Raw genomic sequence first — 16,468 nt, 5'->3', positions numbered from 1 at the left:
AGATTGGGGGGGGGGGGGGGGGGAGAAGCAGAAAACCACAAAATCAGAGCAACTATAGATTTAGTAGACACATTTAGAGTTGGGATATCTTTATAAATACCATGCGACTGTCTGCCACGTATTAAAAATGCAATGTGGATTTGGTACATAGGTACATAGAGTACACGGTAACCCTTATGTTTTCCTACCTAACCACTGTCCGAAGTAGAGCAGAGCGGGCTTCATTGTGGAAGGTGATGACCACACTGGAGGCTGGCAAATCTGACTTCCAATGTTTATGCCTGCAACTACACACACACACACACACACACACACACACACACACACACACACACACACAAACACACACACTCGTTAGAAATATAAAACAAAGACAAATACAAAATACAAATACAAAAATATATTGTCACAGAGACAGATGAGACAAACAGACATTCTAGATACACACATACACACACTCTCGTGCACAGAAAGGTTCAACACCGGTCTAAGCTGTGAGCTGGAGTCTTTCACTAAACAGATTTGTGCATATATGAACACAGCAAATTGGATTGAGTATGCAGTGACATCAAGATACGCACACTTAAACACAGGAAGGAGAAACAGGGGCAAACAGTATCATCGGATTTGGACACTTGCACAGTCACAGCTTTGCCAGTTCATTACGGTGGGGTGTGTGCGCATGTGATATCTGTGTGTGTGTGTGTGGGGGGGGGGTCTGTAATGTTGTGCTTTAAAGGACTGGAATCTAGTCCTTCAGCCCGCTAGTCAACATAGTCAGATCGTCAGAAAGACACACCACACTATACCACAAAAATACCATGACAATGCAGAGGAGAGCTAGTTTACTTGCTTGGGAGTATTAGGTTTGTTTGTGCATGTGTGTGTGTGTGTGTGTGTGTGTGTGTGTGTGTGTGTGTGTGTGTGTGTGTGTGTGTGTGTGTGTGTGTGTGTGTGTGTGAGAGAGTGGGTATGTTATCAACATGTACTCATGCTCATTCAGAGCATGGGTACATGTTAATTATGTTTGTGGGTCTGTTATGAGTTTAATATTCTACTTACTGGTCATGTCTTGTATCAGGTACTGCTCTGTCCATACGGAGTTTGTCACTCTCTACTTGGTTAAACTTGTTCCTGGCATAGGGGTCCTGGCCTGGTCGGACCACAGTGGCACCAACATACAGGTCCTGGTCATAGTCCTGCCAGCGCACCTTACCTGTAGACACACACACACACACACACACACACACACACACACACACACACACACACACACACACACACACACACACACACACACACACACACACACACAGTTATGACAAAAATATAACTTGGCTTGAAAACGTTTTCATCCAGGTCAATGTTCTTCAAGTTTTCTTACTTGCAGAACTTTCTTACTATTTCATTACTATTGGTTTTCCTGACAATTTAAACACATTTAAATTGTAGCCCAGAAATTATTAATAGTAACATAGTATAAGATAATGGCTAATGGCAATGTGATATTTAACCACTGGTCTGATGCAAAAATGCAAAAAGGAAGCATGACTGACATGGACCATTTTGTGATACACGAAGGATTTTTTTCTCCTTATCGCTTACGTTGGTGTGTCGACATTCTAGAATAAATCTTGCAATGCACCTGGACACATCCTCAGTGATGTAACCTGGGATCCTCGGGTGTTTCGAGTCTTTCAACAATCAGACACCCTGATCATCTCCGGCAACCCGGCCGGAGATGATCCAAGTTCCAGCTTGTGTCCAGGTAGTACTACCTAACCTATGGATCACCTCTCCTGATCCACAGCCACCTTGAGGCCACTTCAGCTGCCTTGGTGACCAACTTGATGGCCCACTGTTTGCTGGCCCCTGTGATGCCTAGCATGTTATAGACCCTGAAGAGGGACCAGCCAGCAAACCCTCTGCATCCCACCTCGATGGGCTCACACCTCACACGCCACCTGTTATTGCTGCTCTACTCCACCAGCTCAGCATACTTCGCCCTCTTCTTCTCGTTGGCCTCCTCAATGTGATCCGTCCACAGGAAGGTGAGTTCCAAGAGGACAACCTGCTTGGAGGCCTCTGAGTCAGTCAGGTGCCTGGCAACAATGCTGAAGAATATCTAGCCTTTATCACTGAGCAGTGAGATGGCTCTGAGCCGATCGATGTTCTTTGATTCCCTCTCCTTCGGAATCCACAGCCCTTCTGCACTCTTCTACTTCTGAGCAAACTTGCACTTCCTCCAGATCACTTTCAGGATCCTCCAGAGCCTGTGAAGTAGCCTTTGGCAGTTCTTGTAAACCTTGTAGGGCACCCCACTCAGTCCTGGGGCTGAGCTTGTTCTTGCCTTTTTGACCACCTCCTGGATCTCCTTCCAGCTGGGCTCCTTCATATCCAAGTCCAGGGTTGGTGCAGGTGGATTTATCGAGGACTTACAGTGGCCCAGATCCAGCTCCCTGTTTGAGTCACTGAAGGTGTCTCTGAGGTGGCTGTCAATCCCAGCTGTGGAACAGATGAGCTGGCCACTGCACTCCTGCCCCAGCAGCTGTTTTGTAAACCTGAAAGGGTTTGCTAGAAAGGTAGCCTGCTTCCTGGCCCTCTCCTTCCTACACCTTCGATGCCACTAAGCCCACCTCAAGTTCATGAGCTTCTTATGAAGAATGCTGTGCAGCTCTGCGAGAGCTCCACTCCCCTACACGCTCACCTCCTTGAACTGCTACCTCAGGCACTTAAGCTCTTGTCTGAGCTGGTGGATATTGGTAGCTCTGTTGGTCATGGTGTACAATGACTTCACTGCTTTCTTCTCCAATCCAAATCGCTTAGCTGCTAGGCTGACGATAATGGTGGTCATGGGCTAGAGGTATCGTTCAGCTTCCCCTTGGCAGTTGTTTCCAAGATGGCGTTTGTATCTTCATCAAACTGGAGCCACTCATTCTCCTTGCTAGCTTGGGACCACCTGATGCGCCGACGTTCTGATGGTCTGCGTGGGGCTTAGGTTTGCATCACTTGGAGGTTCTGGGCACTGTGGTGTGACTCTGGGCCTGGCTCCTCCTGCATCTCACCAGGACTAAAGATTTTAAAAAAAAAACAGTAGAGATACAAAAAAAACCCACCTACTCTTGTCTGAACATCCAACTAATTGAACTTTTTTTTTGTTACTTGGGAATTAAGAGGGCAATTGAAGACCTGGCACTTATAAAGGCGGTTGTGTCTGAGCAGATGGTCCAGTCAGAAATGGCACCATTACTGCCAAGGTTAGGGGTTTGATTCCACTGGGTCCATCCACACTGTCATGTGATGCAATCATTTTGTTGTAAAGTGCTTTATGCCGTGGTGCTAGAGAGGCGTGGTAGAAATGCAGTCACCGATTCTCAGTCACAAACACATCTAAAATTACACTCCTGTGTCAAAGCAAGGATGTTGAGTTTAATAAGTCCTGACCAATATATGCTCAAAAAACAACATGGCCAATGATAGAAAATGCCGAATTAGACACGCTATGAAACCATACACATATAACACAATGTTTTGCTCGATTATGGAGCAGAGAAAGTTCAACACAGAAAGTTGTCATGTTTGATTTCATAGTTTGTCACTGACTGCCAAGACATGCGCATGAAAACAATGTGTAACTAATTAGCTGGCAGCAGCTGCTGGGCTAATGCGTTACATTAAACATTTGGCAGTGAAAGATTACATTATTTTTTATCATGGGTGGATGTCTGTATGAGAGAGAGAACGAAAGAGAGACAGTGAGAGAGAGAGACAGACTGACAGACAGGCAGAGGGGGAGAAAGTAAAAGAGCCCTAGTACATGCATTCATTTTCTCCAAGTGTGTGTGTGTGTGTGTGTGTGTGTGTGTGTGTGTGTGTGTGTGTGTGTGTGTGATGCTAATTACGTAGAGCTTGCAATGCATGACTGTAATATTGTCTCCGGGACACCACTGAATGTGTGTCTGTCGATGATGCCCTTGCTGATATCAGTAGCAGTCAGTAATTAATCAGAATCTGTGAAATTAACGTTTCAACTTCACTGCTCTGTAGCTTAGTCTCTCAGGCTTCAGCACAAATAAACATGCATGCATGTACACATATAATCACTCAGTTTTATGCAGTTGGTCGAATGGGTGTATGTGTGCACGCGCTTGCATGCATGTATGTGTGTGTTTACTCAAGTACAGGGGGACAAGAAATTATTTTTCTTATCAGGGAAATAAAATAAATGGAGAATGAAAATGACTACAATTATTTGCAGCCAAATAAACAGGGCAGAACCAAGCATGACATTTGCCAGGCTTATATAACCCCTCAACCTTAATGGGAAAATTTTATTACAGACTTTCTTTTAAACCATCTCTTCCCCAGTCTATAGATGATGAATCAGTTGAACCATATCAAATGTCTTCTCTTCCCATATGACCACTAATTGGTAGCCTGTAGGTAAACCCACCTTGTAGCAGATGGTTGTGTGTTGTTATGAGAGTTGTGTGTCAAAGACGGACAGCTGTGGGCATCCGGGTAGCATAGCAGTCTATTCCGTTGCCTACCAACATTGGGCTCGCTGGTTCGAATCCGTGTTACCTCCGGCTTGGTCGGGCATCCCTACAGATACAACTGGCCATGTCTGTGGATGGGAAGCCAGATGTGGGTATGTGTCTTGGTTGCTGAACTAGCGCCTCCTCTGGTGAGTGTGATTCTCTCACGTGCTATATCCCCCTGGTGAAACACCTCACGGTCAGGTGAAAAGAAGCGGCTGGTGATTTCACATGTGTCAGAGGAGACATGTGGTAGTCTGCAGCCCTCCCCGGATCGGCAGAGGGCGTGGAGCATCGACTGCGGCGGCTCAGAAGAGGGGTAATTGGCCAGATACAATTGGGAAGAAAGGGGGGGGGGGATCCAAAAAAAAAAAGAGACGGACAGTTGTATAGTCTAAGATCTATTCTGCACACAGCAATGGGACTGTGCGGATAGTTGTCTTTTTGTGGCATGTCACTTGACTGACGACTTCCTTGTTCTCCTTCAACCTCCATTACCTGTGAACTATTTTCGCTCTTGATGACACTGATGACACGATGTGCCAAAACTCTCAGTAAATCTGTAAACTCTAAATAAGGCTGTCACGGTTTCTGATAGAAATAAGTTAACTAGTTTTAACACTAAGCTCTAGCAAGCTCTATTAAGCTCTTAAGAGTTTAATTGTTAATTAGAATCAATTCAAGAACTGTCATCCCAATCAAATAGAAGCTATGGTGAGTAGCAACAAAACAGGATCAATTTACTTTTAGTTGCTGTAGAGGAGAGCTGTGGGAGTCTAGGAGTGACATAAGACATGCACATTTTGTTTCTCCAAACTGGACAATTTTACCAATCCCAAACAGTCCGGAGGTATCCAGTTATTGTAGAGCACACACAGTTATAAATGCATGCAAGTAGCGGGGATCGTAGAGTCATTTGTTCCCCTTTCATTTTCACATTTGGAGACTGCTACCACAGCAGATGAAACAGCAGCATATCTTCTTCCCTCTGTGTTGGCAAATCACTAAAATCAACAGAGGAACTTTGATGGTCTGATACGTAGCTACATAGACCCAAACATCAATAAGGGAATGAGATTCGGGAGAATTACCTGTATCAAAAACAAAAAAATGGGCTGCCGCTTAAAATCAGCCAGCTGGAGACAGTAACTCGCTGTGGCTGGCAGCCAGTATTTGTAAAAAGCATTGATCTTGACACTTGTCTATTTAACATTGTAAATGCAAATTTAACCGTCTGAATTGTCCTCACTCCCCTGGAAGGAGGCAGAAGAACAGTGAGCCCATTCCTAAATTAAGAGAAATGTCCCTTTACTTCTCTTAATGCTAAAATATGATCTCAGATAATCAATAGGCAGTTAATACACTTCTGTTCTCTGCTCCTTCTCATTAATTATACTTCTTCTATTCTATTTTTCTGCTCTTCTCACCCCTCATCCCCATTCATCCTCCCATCTCTCCTTTTTGTATCCTCTCCCTTCTTCACTATGTATATGTGCTGTGTGTGCGCGCGCGCAAATAACAACTAGAGAAACTTGATGTTTTATCTCCCATGGTTAAATTACTCCTCTTCAGGGTTTCAGTATGACTCGTCTTTAAGCACTAGAATCAGATATGTCAGTGTGCGTTAAAGTCATATCATCGTAGGGTTTGTGTTTCATCCAGGCCCAAGACAAACGCAGAAAGTGGAAAAAACTTTCAGGAACCAGTCAGTCCCTCTCATACTTTTACCTGGACTTCTCTCCTGAGCTTCAGATTCCTTTTCTCAGTGGCATAATTTTTCTGTTTGTCGACTCTCTGTGACAATGTACAAAGTCTTGTTAGGGACACAAAACTAACTGGGAATATAAAAACTCCTCACGGTACTCTGGAGAAATGGGCAGCTTCACAAGCTTAGTGGTTTCAGACTAGAAAATACTGTCAAGTATTATACAGTATTATACTACTGAATTAAGATGTTATGTTGGGTGAGTTTTGTCAGATTAGCGTATCCTAGAGCTCTTAAGCTCAAAATCAGGTCTTTTGATGTGAGAAAATAGTTTGGTATTCTTTCCATAAAGACGACTTGTGTACAGTTTGTTTCGCTCACTAGAAATGACACTAGATTTGTTAGTCTGCACAAGTGGTGAGATTCAGAGATTAATCAAACTCTAGATTAATTTGAGGAAAAATATATATTTGTACAAATAAACACTCACTCACTCACTCACACTCTCTCTCTCTCACACACACACACTTGCATGCTGGTTGGTTGTCCATCGCGCCCGATGATGACCATCTTCTTCTATTTGTGGGTCCTTTGAGGACTCAGATAGCAGAAGATACCTGCGCAGAGATGGTTTTTAAAGTGGCATGGGGGGTGCGCTTCTCCCAACGCCACATGACTTGATTGTAGAGGAGATGGTTCCGATGGCAAGGGGGATCCCTAGACGACCGGCACCTCCACACAACTGCAGGGGGCTGCCGGAAATCCAGTTTTTTGGAAACCGCCTCGAAGCGTGCCGCCACAGCTTGCTTTTCTGTTGGGGTAAGCTCCCTTAGCCTTATGTCTTCCAGACTCACCCACAAGGCAGCGGGGCAGTGGTTGATAGGTGCCAGGGTGTGTCCACCAGGGTGGGCCTGCACACCATATCTCTGGGGCCCACTGCTGCTCCGAGATCCCCTGCCAAGTTAGCCTGGGGCCGCAAGACCCCAGTTACCATGTGTGGCCACGGGGAGGCCTGGCAGGAGTCTTGGTGAAGGAGAGGCTATGTACTGGCAAGGGAAGGGTTACACGCTAGGATGCTTCCCTATTCGCCACAAAGGCTAGCCAGCGGCAGCAAGCTAAGGGCAGGAAGGACACAAGCGGGTTGGAAGAACACGTGCACCTTCCCTCCAACTACACACTGCTGCACTAGACGCATCACAACACTCTGTGTGTATGTACACACACACACACCACACACACACACACACACACTATATATATATATCTCAGAGAGGGAAAAAAATAATTGCAACTTCTTGTGGTGTACTACAATCAGTCTGTACACAGAGGAATGCTACAGCGAAGGTAGCACAATTTTCAATCATCCCCAACACACGCACACACCCAACAGAAATACATACAGACTACGATGCTAAGAAATACCTATCATGAATCAACTGGCTTTCCATCTCACGGTACCACCAGTGCTTTATGGGTAGTGAGGTTATGGAGAATGTTCCAACCAGATGGTAAGGTTACTGAATAGAAGTGTACGTCAGAGCAGTGAGAAGTTTACTACCTGGTGGTAGAGTCTCCAGACTGTGTGTCTTGTCCGAGCTATGAGCCTGATTTCTGCTTGATGAGTCACTTGAACCCCATTCATCCTGAAGAAAACAAAAATGTGGTCACAAACACATCAGGTTTATTTGTATAGCAATAAATTACAGTTTTGGTCTTAGTAGGCTTTACATTGACATTACATTATACAAAAACAGGTAAACAGAGAATGACTGCACAGCCCCCCTATCCTTAGACCCTCAAACAAACAACTACACAAATTATAACAGACAAAAAAAAGAAAAAAGAAAAAAGAGAACATATCGGAGGAACACCAAACAGGCTTGTCTGTTTGGAGGTCTTGTCTAAGGCACAAGGATCCTTTATATATTCAGTTACTCATTCACACCGTCATACAACATTTCAGCCCAACACAATAGTGGTACTATGTTGTATTAAGGGCTTGTAATTTTCTTAATCACAATATTTTCAAAACTTTTTGTCTGACTGACTGGGAAATTCAACCTAACCCAATCTGAGCAGCAGCTGGTTGAGCTACTGGGAAGTCAAGTCATTCAGGTTTGTGTGCCTGTTAAACCCCCTGGACGTCCAGGAAGATGTTTGCATTCGGCTGATGCTGCTGATTAGTGACAACCTGTCTTTCAGGAAATGGGAGAAACTCATTAAGACTTCCATTTTTATCTTCAGCTCATCCATTCAAGCATTTATTCATCCTGTCTATTCATTTTTTTCTTACAATTCATCCTTTGCTTATCATCCATTCTGTCGCTCAGGATGTATTTTTTTCACCTATCTATTCAAGCCATATATTTATACATCCATCCACCCATCCATCCATGCATCCCTTGTTAACAAAGAGTTCAATCAATGTATTCAGACACTAAATGATGATCATGCCCTCACCATTAGTACCAAGGGACAGACAGTCCATCTATTTGTCCCTCTATCTATCTGTCCATTTATCTATAATGATTGGATCAATATACCGAGGCTATTAGTGCCCTTCATTTCATGCCCAGGCGATCGCCTTGGAAGAAAAAAAAAAGACTCTAATGTCTAACTAGCTGTGGTTTGCAATGTTTAAACACTTCATTTCACCACTTGTCTAAATTCAGGATGTTCTATTGATCTGTTTTTGGGGTTCAATAACAAATCAATAAGGGAGAGTCAGAAGTTACTTCCTGTTCCAGGTAGTGCTGAGGTACTTTAAAGCGAATTCATGCTGACAGCATCGTTTGTCAGGAGGAAAAAATAATGCTCAAACATTTTTAGGACAGTTACTAGTAGGGCTGTACTATCCATTATCCAAACTGCTTATCCAGGGTCGCGGGGATGCTGGAGCCTATCCCAGCGGTCATTGGGCGGCAGGCGGGGAGACACCCTAGACAGGCCGCCAGGCCATCACAGGGCTGACACACACACATACACATTCACACCTAGGGACAATTTAGTATGACCAATTCACCTGACCTACATGTCTCTGGACTGTGGGAGGAAACCGGAGCACTCGGAGGAAACCCACGCAGACACAGAGAGAACATGCAAACTCCACACAGGACGTCCCGGGACGACTCCCAAGGGCTGTATCAAGCGTCTTTTTTTTTTTTTTTTTTTACATTCAACACTTCTATTGAGGTTTTCGAATGAAGCTTTGAATGTCTGGCATCATATTTTATGACATCGTCATAAAAGCCCTCAAAAAAATCCTTGAACAGAATCCTCAATTTGAATAAAGTGATTCATCGGATTAAATGAATTATAACTCAGTTTCATCAACATAAATACATGTAGGCTAATTCAATAAGGGCATAAAATAATGACAATTAATAATCGCATCCTTGGGCTTATAGCAACATAATGCTATGACAGAAATGGCATAAAATCAGCAATCGACAATTTCTCTGACATCTCTCTACAGTCGAGGTTGGTATGAAAGTGATGACATCTTGATGGAGTGCTGAGTGCCAAGTGAATGTAGATATCTGCAACTGTGCAGAAATACCCCATTGGTTTAAACCAGGGGTGCCCACTACATCGATCGCGATCAACCAGTAGATCGCGAAGGCAGTGCTGGTAGATCTCCATGACATTCCAAAAAAACTTTTTTTTTTCCAAGACATTAGCCTATCATCTGTCCTCCATTTGGCATTTGCCTTTTGATTGACGTAAAGGACGGCCAGTCTGCTGTTGCCTAAAACCAAAGATTCTAGAGCGGAACCTAAAACTTTGTTACATTAGGTTACCATAACAACCAGAGCCCTTCTCGAACGTACCTTGAAGTTCACATGCCCACAACGTGAGCTAACACAGAACTGCATCGAGCTAGCTAGTTCAACTCTCTAAAAAAAAATTCTACTAAAAAGTGAAACAAAACAAAAATGAGCGGGGGAGCCGGACCTAGCAAGAAACAAAAAACCTACCATTTCCATGTGGAATGGGAGGAGGACTTTTTTTTCACCATGTCTTATTCCAAATGCGTTTGTCTCATCTGTCAGTCTAGCATTGCTATCCCAAAAAAAGGAAATGTGGAGAGGCACTTTCGAACTGTTCATAAAAACTATGACAATGACTTCCCTCCGAAAAGCGAGCTGAGAAAGAGAAAGGTGAAGGAACTAAAATCGCAGTTAATCGCCCAGCAGTCACTTTTCACGCAGCCGAATTCAAAGGCAAAGGCAGCCACCGAAGCATCTTTACGGGTGAGTCACTCCATCATTAAGCATAAGAAGGCCTTCCAAGATGGAGAGATGATGAAAGAGGCCTTCCTTGAGGCAGCAGATTCGTTGTTTCGGGACTTTAAAAACAAATCAGAAATAATATCTTCAATCAAAGCTCTCCAGTTATCAAGAAATTCTGTCACAAGGCGCTGTGAAGTGATGGGCGATGATTTGACACAGCAGCTTTGGAGGGACATCGTGGACTGCGAGTGTTTCTCACTACAATTGGACAAGTCTACGGACATAAGTGATACGGCCCAATTGTGCATTTTCATTCGGATGGTGTTTCAAGATATGACCGCAAAAGAGGAGCTGTTAACAATACTACCCATGAAGGAACACACGCGGGGAGAGGACATTTTTCCGCTCTTCAAAAACTTTGTGGATAAAATCCAGCTCCCAGTGTGTAAACTGGTGTCAATCACCATGGATGGTGTGCCTGCTATGGTGGGCCGCTCCAATGGATTTATTGCCAAGTGCAGGGAGGACGATGCTTTCCCGGACTTCCTTAATTACCACTGCATAATACACCAACAAGCATTATGCGCAAAAATGCTAAACATGAAAGAGATCATGGATGTGGCAACCAAAATCGCCTGTTCTATTCGAGCGAGGTCTCTTCAAAGACGGTTGTTTCGTACACATTTGGAAGAGGCCGACTGTAACTACTCTGACCTCTTGCTACACACTGACGTGAGATGGCTTAGTAAAAGGAGATTCTTGCAGAGATTTCGTGAGCTCTGTCTGGAGATTAAGGAGTTTCTCCTTATTACTAAACATGCGGAACACAAGCAACTTAATATCAATCAGTGGCTACTAGACTTGGCGTTTTTAACTGATTTAACCAACATGTTGAACGAGCTTAATTTAGAGCTGCAAGGAAAAGACAAAAGCGTGGTAAACATGATCAGCTCAGTTAACGCTTTCAAACGGAAAATGCAACTTCTGTCCTCAAAGTTGCAGCGCCGTGATTTGGGAAACTTCTGAAACCTCGCAGCAGAGCTGGAGAAGCAAGGGAGAGCGTGTGCGCAACTTGACAGTGCACGCTACACAGAGCAGATTGAAAATGTCCGGTCAGACTTTGACAAACGGTTTCAAGACTTTGCTTTGCTTGAGCCAATCGCTACATTTATGTGCTACCCATTTGGGGAAGATACGGAGGTGGATTCCCTCACCTCAAAAATGGCAACACTGTTTCACCTGAACTCGTCTGCAGTGGAGGATGAGATGCTGACAGTACAGGCTGACATTCAGCTTTAGTCCAGGGCGCATGGAGAGTTTTGGAACTTACTTACAGAGGACAAGTACACAAACATGAGGAAATGCCCAACCTCCTTGACGGCATTATTCGGCTCTACTTATTTGTGTGAGTCAGCCTTTTCTCACATGAAGATTATCAAGTCCAAATACCATTCCACCATGACAGATGATCATTTGGAGGCCTGCTTGAGGCTGGCTACCAGCAGCTACTGTCCGAACTATGCAACCCTGTCTGACTCCCTCCAGTGCAGGTCATCCTCAGAGTAGAGAGGTAGAGATCACAAATCTATTTACCACAGCTGTAAAGGTTCATGCAGTGATGCAATTTCAACATAGTGTAGTAGCAAATGCTTGGTATGATTATTGCCTGTGTAAGGTTCACTAAAAATGCAAATCCATTGCAATACTGTATATGTAACACAACATGTATATAAATACACACACTGCATATAAATGTTCATATAAATGTTCATATATATGTAAAACATGTATTGAGTATTTTTATTATTATTTTTAATATGAGTAGATCATTTTGACCTGGTCATTTTAAAAGTAGCTCACGAGTCAAAAAATTGTGGGCACCCCTGGTTTAAACAGAGTGAATTTACACTTCTACTACTACTACTTTCGGCTGCTCCCATTAGGGGTCGCCACAGCAGATCATCCGTTTCCATTTCTGCCTGTCCTCTGCATCTTCCTCTGTCACACCAGCCACCTCTTATTTGGCCTTCCTCTTTTCCTCTTCCCTAGCAGCTCCATATTCAGCATCCTTCCCCCAATATACCCACCATCTCTCCTCCACACATGTCCACACCATCTCAAACTTGCCTCTCTTTCTTTGTCTCCAAACCGTCCAACCTGAGCCGTCTCTCTAATATACTTGTTCCTAACCCTGTCCTTCTTCGTCACTCCCAATGAAAATCTTAGCATCTTCAACTCTGCCACCTCCAGCTCCGCCTCCTGTCTTTTCATCAGTGCCACTGTCTCCAGACCATATAACATAGCTGGTCTCATAACCATCTTGTAAACATTCCCTTTAACTCTTGCAGGTACCCTACAGTCGCAAATCAGTCCGGACACTCTTCTCCACGCACTCCAACCTGCCTGCTCACTCTTCTTCACCTCTCTTCTGCACTCCCCATTACTTTGGACAGTTGACCCCAAGTAATTAAACTCATATGCCTTCGTCACCTCTACGCCTTGCATCCTCACCATTCCGCTGTCCTCCCTCTCATTCACTCTCGCTACAGATCACATAGGTATTCCGTCTTGCTCCTACTGACTTTCATTCCTCTTCTCTCCAGTGCATACCTCCACCTCTCCAGGCTCTCCTCAACCTGCACCCTACTCTCACTACAGATTACAATGTCATCCGCAAACATCATCCACGGAGACTCCTGCCTGATCTCTTCCGTCAACCTGTCCATCACCACTGCAAACAAGAAAGGGCTCAGAGCCGATCCTTGATGTAATCCCACATCCAGCTTGAATCCATCTGTCATTCCAACCGCACATAGCACCACTGTCACACTTCCCTCATGCATATCCTGCACCACTCCTACATATACACTACCGTTCAAAAGTTTGGGATCACCCAAACAATTTCGTGTTTTCCATGAAAAGTCACACTTATTCACCACCATATGTTGTGAAATGAATAGAAAATAGAGTCAAGACATTGACAAGGTTAGAAATAATGATTTGTATTTGAAATAAGATTTTTTTTACATCAAACTTTGCTTTCGTCAAAGAATCCTCCATTTGCAGCAATTACAGCATTGCAGACCTTTGGCATTCTAGCTGTTAATTTGTTGAGGTAATCTGGAGAAATTGCACCCCACGCTTCCAGAAGCAGCTCCCACAAGTTGGATTGGTTGGATGGGCACTTCTTTGAGCAGATTGAGTTTCTGGAGCATCACATTTGTGGGGTCAATTAAACGCTCAAAATGGCCAGAAAAAGAGAACTTTCATCTGAAACTCGACAGTCTATTCTTGTTCTTAGAAATGAAGGCTATTCCATGCGAGAAATTGCTAAGAAATTGAAGATTTCCTACACCGGTGTGTACTACTCCCTTCAGAGGACAGCACAAACAGGCTCTAACAGGTACTATTTAATGAAGATGCCAGTTGGGGACCTGTGAGGCGTCTGTTTCTCAAACTAGAGACTCTAATGTACTTATCTTCTTGCTCAGTTGTGCAACGCGGCCTCCCACTTCTTTTTCTACTCTGGTTAGAGCCTGTTTGTGCTGTCCTCTGAAGGGAGTAGTACACACCGGTGTAGGAAATCTTCAATTTCTTAGCAATTTCTCGCATGGAATAGCCTTCATTTCTAAGAACAAGAATAGACTGTCGAGTTTCAGATGAAAGTTCTCTTTTTCTGGCCATTTTGAGCATTTAATTGACCCCACAAATGTGATGCTCCAGAAACTCAATCTGCTCAAAGAAGTGCCCATCCAACCAATCCAACTTGTGGGAGCTGCTTCTGGAAGCGTGGGGTGCAATTTCTCCAGATTACCTCAACAAATTAACAGCTAGAATGCCAAAGGTCTGCAATGCTGTAATTGCTGCAAATGGAGGATTCTTTGACGAAAGCAAAGTTTGATGTAAAAAAAATCTTATTTCAAATACAAATCATTATTTCTAACCTTGTTAATGTCTTGACTCTATTTTCTATTCATTTCACAACATATGGTGGTGAATAAGTGTGACTTTTCATGGAAAACACAAAATTGTTTGGGTGATCCCAAACTTTTGAACGGTAGTGTACCTCTCTGCAACTCCCGACTTCCTCATATTCCTACACTTGCTCTCTCGGCACCCTGTCATATGCTTTCTCTAAATCCACAAAGACAAAATGTAACTCCTTCTGGCCTTCTCCACACTTCTCTATATTTTAGAGTGAATCAACGTGCAAAAGAAAAAAGGAAAAAAAAGAAAGAAAAAAGAAAGCTGCGCGGCATTTGAATGTTGATTTAGAATTAGAATGTCAACATTATGAATGAGGTGTCGAAGTATTCCATGTTGCACAATTATCGCCAAAATGATAATTGCAATTATTTTGATCAATATTGAGATCCCAATTATTTATCCCGATTAGTTATTGATCTTTGGGATCAAACATTTTTATTGCACTTTCACATTTAAATAAACAGATCACAGCTTTCACCTTCATGTTGTGCTACATTCCTGCTAATGTACAAATCTTTCTATCAAAATAAGACTGGTCCTTATACACCTAAATTCAGTGCAACTTTTAGAGACAATCCATCGATTATCCAAGCCGCTTATCCCAATTGCAGTCACAGGATGCTGGAGCCTATCCCAGCAGTCACTGGGCAGCAAGCGGGAAGACACTCTGGACAGGCCGCCAGGCCATCACAGGGCCCACACACACACACACACACACACACACACACACACACACACACACACACCTAGGGACAATTTAGTGTGTCCAAGTCACCTGATCTACATTTCTTTGGACTGTGGGAGGAAACCGGAGCACCCGGAGGAAACCCACGCAGACATGGGGAGCACATGCAAACTCCACACAGAGGATGACCCGGGATGACCCCAAGGTTGGACAACCCTGGGGTTCGAACCCAGGTCCTTCTTGCTGTGAGGTAACTGCGCTACCCTCTGCACCACCGTGCCGCCCTCCTAGAGACAAAATATAAATAAAATTGTACCCAAAATATAGGCTAAATCAGTTGCCCACTGGGGACCGGGGTTCGTACCCCGGTCTCGTCAGATCCGACTATGGCCGGATTCAACGAAGCAGCAATAGGCAACGCTGTCTTCGGGAGGGGGGCGGAGTCGGCTTGTGTTCGTCACATGTATGCGTCTCTGTGTGTGTCGGAAAAAGCAGTGGTTCGGCCTGGACTCGCCTTGTCACGGAAGTGGGGAGGCGTCTCCTTCGAGACGGCCAGCCCGAGAGATGCAGTTGACCAACGCATGCAGTAGGAGGGTGGGTGTTTGAACTAAAAAATAGGGATCGATTGGCCACTAAATTGGGAGAAAAAGGGAATAATCAAATAAATGTATTAAAAAATATACGCTAAATTAAAATAAATACGCCACCACAGCATGTAACCAAATGAAAACAATTCAGGCCCATGCAGAAAAGACAGTAACGTAGTGTTATGTTCCGTTATGGTGACGCGCTGCACAGGGTCGCTGTTATAGAAGTCTGAGTTGACTTTGGACACGCACGGGGATTCACTGAGGTAACGTTAGCGACGTCATTCTTGGCCTTCATCAGACTCCAGTTTGTGGTGTTTTTTTCAGGTGGTTGAACAGGTTAGTTGTGCTGCTTTGCAGCGCAGACGCAATTCTAAAGCATTCCTTGCATATGGTTTGTTCTTGGTTAACATCACTTGCCCTATATCCGAAATACTGCCAAGCAACGGATGATGATCCCTTTCGAGGACTAGTTTTTCGCCTTCTGCTCCAGACATTTGATTTTCGTTTTGCCCGTCTGCTCTCTGTTGCGTATGACTCCTCTACGCTGGACTGCAGCTGCAGGCGGCGCGCTTGAAGAGAACAGCTGTGATTGGTCAGGCAGTTTAGTTTAGGAAGCGCTTGATTTGATATGCAGCGGAGCGTTCCACGAGCGGAGCACGCATTTACAAACGTCAATATCGCATTCGATCGTGTTCATTTAATTGTGGCAAGCCAAAATCGTGATCGACATT

General features: G+C 44.1%; 1 protein-coding gene across 1 annotated transcript in view; it reads right to left on the bottom strand.

Moving 5' to 3' along the window:
• Window positions 1–16,468, bottom strand: part of galnt2 (UDP-N-acetyl-alpha-D-galactosamine:polypeptide N-acetylgalactosaminyltransferase 2) — a 62,210-nt gene that overhangs the window by 9,058 nt on the left and 36,684 nt on the right. Inside the window, exons 2-4 of the mRNA XM_056278803.1 lie at window positions 7,802–7,886; window positions 1,063–1,216; window positions 189–287 (exon numbers count right to left, since the gene is read on the bottom strand). Coding sequence (XP_056134778.1) covers window positions 189–287; window positions 1,063–1,216; window positions 7,802–7,886 — 338 coding nt within the window. The remainder of the gene's footprint in view (window positions 1–188; window positions 288–1,062; window positions 1,217–7,801; window positions 7,887–16,468) is intronic.

The sequence above is a fragment of the Lampris incognitus genome, chromosome 4 (genome assembly GCF_029633865.1).
Source record: "Lampris incognitus isolate fLamInc1 chromosome 4, fLamInc1.hap2, whole genome shotgun sequence".
NCBI classification, from domain to species: Eukaryota; Metazoa; Chordata; class Actinopteri; order Lampriformes; family Lampridae; genus Lampris; species Lampris incognitus.
Note: the sequence above shows the minus strand (reverse complement) of the source record. Positions and strands in the feature narration are given on the sequence as shown.